Source organism: Triplophysa rosa, linkage group LG4, assembly GCF_024868665.1.
Source record: "Triplophysa rosa linkage group LG4, Trosa_1v2, whole genome shotgun sequence".
NCBI lineage: Eukaryota > Metazoa > Chordata > Actinopteri > Cypriniformes > Nemacheilidae > Triplophysa > Triplophysa rosa.
Genome location: NC_079893.1, coordinates 14,852,549 through 14,858,548, shown reverse-complemented (window position 1 = coordinate 14,858,548; position 6,000 = coordinate 14,852,549). Strand labels below are relative to the sequence as shown.

Below are 6,000 nucleotides of genomic sequence, written 5' to 3'. Positions count from 1 at the left end.
GACAGCGGGTAAGGGGTTAACAAAACATTTAATAAAATATAAATACAAAACAAAGACCCACGTGGGGGTAACAAAACAAAACACAAGGGTATAAAACATGACACCAAGGACTAACTACACCTAACCAGACTAAGACAACGCTTGAATTAAATACAAAATAACTAAACTACACTGACAAGACAGGAACTCACCACATATGACACACACACAACAGTACAATGATCCAGCGCGAGACAGAAGACACAAGGGCATTATAAAGGGGATAAATCAAGAGGGGACAGGTGCAGGACATGAACTAATTAACAAACAATAACGAGGAGACGAAAGGGCGGGAAAAAAGACGACACACCGGAGAGTGGAAGACCAACAGGGACCAAACGTCACTCTCCACATAAAACAAGAGGTTCTATCATGGTTCTGCCACTAGGCCAAGAAAAGCAAGACAAGGTGGGCAGAACCATGACATACATTGTCCAAACACACCTTTCCTTAAGATGGAGGGCTGAAGTCTATGTCGATCTCACATGTTTAAAGATTGAAAAATGCTGATAGAAAGTGCATTTTAACTCTCTAGACCAGGAATGCTTACATCTGTCAGTCGTCGTCTGTTTAAGTGGCCACACCGCTACAATTTCATGCGCTCTCCTGAGAATAAAAATAAAATTGAGTTAATATCATACCTTAAAAATATTGTTTTGTGTTCGTGCAGACAAATCCAGTCAATATAATAAGTGTAGAATGGGGAAGAAGTGCTCTGCACATGCGCAGATGTTGAGCACCCAAATTCAACATTGTGCATTAACACTAAATAAGTTACAAAGCCTATAATATTTGTAACTGAACACCAGATATTATTACTAGTTGCCCAACACTAGGTTTATCACTTACTTGTTATGACTTATTTACACGAGTAGTCTGCTGTGTATATATATAATTTATAATTTTTTATTCTCTACACAGTGTCTCGGTGACCAGTCTGCTGCCCTGGTTGGACAGATGTGCTTCAGGGATGGACAAGCCAAAAATACGTATGATTTTATTTAGTTAACTTCCCTATAACTACAATGTAATTGTAACAATTTTCAACAAAAATGAATTGAAATGGTTTCTTTTGCCATGCCTTGTTATTTTGGTTATGGTTATTTGCTCAAAGTGCGTTACTTTTTTATTTACAGCTATGGGACTGGTTGTTTCCTGCTTAGAAACGTAGGAACAAAGGTATTTAATATACTGTGTCATACATAATGTGTATATGTATGAAACCATGTATATCACTGAGTTTTGACTTTTAAAATAAGGGACAAAACATATCCTACCTACCGAAGCCATTTTTATGTTGAAAATTATAGGAAATGTATTGCTTGCATAATAACACTTTATAATCCCAATTGTAAGCACAATTTAGCCATACCATAGAATGTTTTCCCTCTCGTGAACGCAGGAATTGTTATGCTTTTACATTGGTTCAGCAATAATCCATGATCATGGCCTAGTGCTATGTCCATGGTTCTGTGCCTCAATAAGTATAAACAGTCATCATTTTACAATTGCTTTATGTATGACTGGGGAACAATGAGGTAAATGACTAGTGTAGTTAGATGTATTTACAAAGACGCTACACCTCTTCACTGCAGTTTTGTTGAGGTGAAATGTGTTGCCCAATGACCTTTGGGTGACACAATCAGTTGAGTACCCCACCCTCATTGTGTGTTTCGGTCTTTTATCACAAGACGCCCTGAGTTGAGGCATTCGCACCACATGCTAAACATAAAAATAATTCTCAAGAATATCTGTATAATCACGGTTTTCAGTGTACTATTTTAAATAATTTCATTAAAATTGTTTTAAATGCATGCTCTAAAAATACATGTCATTTAACATGTACTTAGCCCGAGCTCATTCTTCAAAATAAAGAGTTAAAAAAATGCAACAAAATAAAAACATACATGTACACTGAAAGACTGAGATCTGTAATATATTAAGTTTTTTTTATTACATAGTTACATATAAATGTATATTTTCAGTTAAAAATGCATATCATAGTTGTGTCCTGCCCCATCAGGATTTTTATAATCCTGAATAAAACAGCTGTCATGGGCCGCTATAACTCTAAAAGCCCACTTTTTCATTGTGTATTTAATTCAATGCAAATTATTCATTCATCAAGTATTTTATTTTGTTTTTTATAACCAAAAGAACAAATTTGATGCAGATGAGAAGTGTGCTTTCCTTATATCCTTATTGACTGCTAATGCGATTGAATGGGCTGTGGCGGTTTGGGAATTGTAACAATGAGGCTTTGGGATGTTTGAATCTAAGTGCTGATGTTTAATAAAACATAAGTGCAAACAAGTCCAAAGCGTAATCCACATTCATATACCAATGACCCATCGTAGTCCAATGGCGGTGGAGGTTCTTGAGGCTCATGGTTGGGGTCAACGTCATGGTGAACCAGTTTTAGTAGGGAGACATGAACTGAAGGAGAGATCTTATATTGAGCATGAAGGTGCAACTGCTATGTGACATCAGACTTAGGGTCTTTAAAGGGCCAACATACCTTAGGCTAAACTTCTTGCTGGGTAGTGACAACTTGAGGTCAACACGTTGTCCAGGTTGGTAGGAAGGATTGGACGCCGTCTGCAATTTGTTTGAAGTTCTTGATTCCTAATGGCTCTCTGAAGCCTAACGTGAGCACTGTCCCACACCCTCTCACTATGGCACTCCCAATCGTCCACTGCTTGTGTTAAAGAGTACATAACATGAGATCATGAAAACTACATTTCATGCAGTGTGTAATGTTGCTGTGTTTGAAAGTAAGCAGTCTGCTATATTGTAAACCCGAAGGTGAATGAATAACAAAGTTATTGGCTTGGAAAAAAGGGAGTCGACTCTGAATCACGCAAACGAGTCGTCCTTTCGCCGATTTGCGAACTGCCGCGGATTTACGTCACTACATATAGTCCCCACCTACGTTTTGTTAGGACTGCCCGCTTGTGAGCCTCATTCGCGGTAAACCGATCACAGCAGACGAGACCATTTGACCAATCACATCAGACTAGGCTAGCGAAAAGGAGGGGATTAGACAGATTAACCTCGGAACGAATCATTTGAGAGTCAGTCAAGAAGTAAGATAAGAATAACTGCCTATTATTACGAAATAATAGCATTTTTACACATTCTACGTACATAAACTTGATGTTGGACACTCGATATCCCATGTTATTTCCCCTTTATACAATTCACCTTGGTACTGGGTTCTACACTGTTTACTATGGTACAATGTTAGTGCATGCCCAGTTTTGGGTATGAGCGGGCTGAGTTTATATATATTATTATACATTGGCTACTGGCTAGGATATTTGTTTTGGACCTAGCTTGGGGAGTTGATAACCAAGGACACATTGAAAATGACCACCATAATGAGTTCTGAATCAGACAGGAGGGTGCGTGAAATTCCTGGATGACCTGATATGAGAAATGAATTGTTTGTTTGGGGGACAGTTGGCTGGTTGAGGTTCTGCTTGTTGTGCTCTCTGAAGGTCATCCCTGAAGTCCCAAGTGACAGTGAATGATGACTGAAGGTGGTAGGATTGTGGCAGAAGTGGGTTTGTTTGATGGCTGATCATGATGCCTTGACAGAGCATAAGATTTACTGTTTTTGTTTCCGGGGCGGTTTGACATCTCATCTCAACTCAACTCAACTTTATTTATATAGCGCTTTTACAATTTTCATTGTTACAAAGCAGCTGTAAATGAGACATATTGACTATAAGCAAAATAATTAAAGTTGTACCTGCAAAAACAAGAAAAGGTTGAAAACACCGAAGACAGACATACCCACATACAAAACACTCCACACACACAATATGCACACGTACTAACACACATAGACATAGAGACACACACACACACACACACATACGGATGCGCATGCACACACACACAACACACACACACACACGTACGTACACAGACAAGTACGCACACACACACACACACACACACACACACACACACACGCTCAGTGAGAGCACACATTTAGGATAAAGGAGAGAGAAGCACAGGTCAAATATAACAGACTATAAATTCCTATATGCAATATTAATTAAGTAAAACTTTAAAATTCTAAAGCAGCCCCCCCGGTCAGGCAGATAGTGCAAAAACAGTATGCAAACGGTGGCGAGGAACCCAAAACTCTAATCGAGAAAAAAAACCTCAGGAGAACCCAGGCCCAACCAGGGGATTCCAGTTCCCCTCTGGCAAAAGCTGCTGCCTCTGCACAAGCTCCAGAGAACTTGCACAACAAGGCTAAATAAAATAAATAAACTTAATAATAAAATAAATTATAGTTTAAGATTATCATTAATAATCTAATAGCATTTGAAGTTTTGTGGTGAAGACATGTCAAGAGACCGCGTCCTTCTTTATCCAGCTCTATCATCTCAGCTCTTGTCAGGTCCCCACTTCCCATTCTCCGCTCTACCATCAGGTCAGGCCATGAACTGCATCCTGCTCGCTGTGGTAACCTTGGAACAATGAGACAAGACTGGCTGAGAGTAGAGTACTGTTCTGTACTCTTTGATGCAACAAGTACATCAGTTGTGTTTTTGGTTCCGGTTGATCTAACTAATGCAGCCTAAACCCTCTGAAGATTTATATTATGGAAACATAGATAGACATGGAAGCATGTGTAAAACAATGAGCACCTGGCTTGACGAGAGTTCAGTGTCATGGCATTTTTGATGTACTTGAGGTTCTCATGGTTGCTGATGACTTGGAAGGTATGTTTTGCTCCTTCTAGCCAATGACGCCACTCTTTTATGGCTGCTTTTATGGACAATAGTTCCTTATTACCTTCATCGCAATTTCTCTATGTAGAGGTGAGTTAACATGAAAAAAAGGCACATGGATGAAGTTTACCTGGTGAACCATGGCGTTGAGAGAGCACAGCCCCAATTATTGGAGGCGTCAACCTGGATATCGGTGTTTGAGAATTGCGGCGGTCGTGAAGCTTTCTTGAGGTTTTCAAAAGCACGTGATGCCTCTTCATTCCAGGGAAGCTTGGGTTGCTTACCTTTCAGTAATGAAGTCATGGGACCAGCAACCATCCTATAGTTTCTGATGACTCATCGATAAAAATGAGCAAATCCCAGAAAACGCTGAAGTTCCTTGATAGTCTTAGGTTGAGGCTCTTCAGTAACAACTGTTATCTTTCACACGGCTAACTCTACACTCTCATGACTAATGTTGTATCCCGGTAATTTGGTACTTTTAACATGAAACTCAAATTTATCTGCCTTGACATGCAGCTGATGTTTCAACAGGTGAGACAATACAGTTCGGACAGGGCTTACATGTCCCCCTTCTGACTGAGAGTAGATGAGGATGTCATTAATGTATGGTACTACAAACTTGTCGAGAATGTCCTTAAATATTTCATTGATGAATGATTGGGATTCTGGTGGAGCGTTTGCAAGACCAAAGGGCATAATCAAATATTCGTAGTGCCCTATAGTGGTGAAAAATGCGGCCCTCCATTAATCTCCTTCCTTTATCCAAATCAGATTATAAGCACTCCTCAAGTCCGGTTTGATGTAGATTTTGGCCATACTTAGTTAGATGGATCAAGAGGTAGCAGATATCAAAACTTGATTATTACATTGTTCAAGTCAAGTCAACTTTATTTATATAGTGCTTTTTACAACTTTCATTGTTACAAAGCAGCTGTACATAAAACATATTGACTATAAGCTAAACATTTAAAGCACACATTTAAGATAAGGGAGAGAGAAACACAGGTCAAATATTAAACAGACTATAAATTCCTATATGTAATATTAATTAAGTAAAACTCTAAAATAAATAAAGCAGATCCCCCGGCCAGGCAAACAGTGCAAAACAGTACCCAAAGCCCCTCAGGAGAACCCAGGCCCAACCAGGGAATTCCAGTTCCCATCTGGCAAAAGCTGCAGCCTCTACACAAGCTCGACAGTGCTTGCA

At 39.4% G+C, this 6,000-nt stretch overlaps 1 protein-coding gene across 1 annotated transcript in view; it reads left to right on the top strand.

The window, feature by feature from the left end:
- gk (glycerol kinase) overlaps nucleotides 1–6,000 on the top strand; it is a 250,768-nt gene that overhangs the window by 203,517 nt on the left and 41,251 nt on the right. The window contains exons 10-11 of the mRNA XM_057330925.1: nucleotides 961–1,028; nucleotides 1,176–1,218. Coding sequence (XP_057186908.1) covers nucleotides 961–1,028; nucleotides 1,176–1,218 — 111 coding nt within the window. The remainder of the gene's footprint in view (nucleotides 1–960; nucleotides 1,029–1,175; nucleotides 1,219–6,000) is intronic.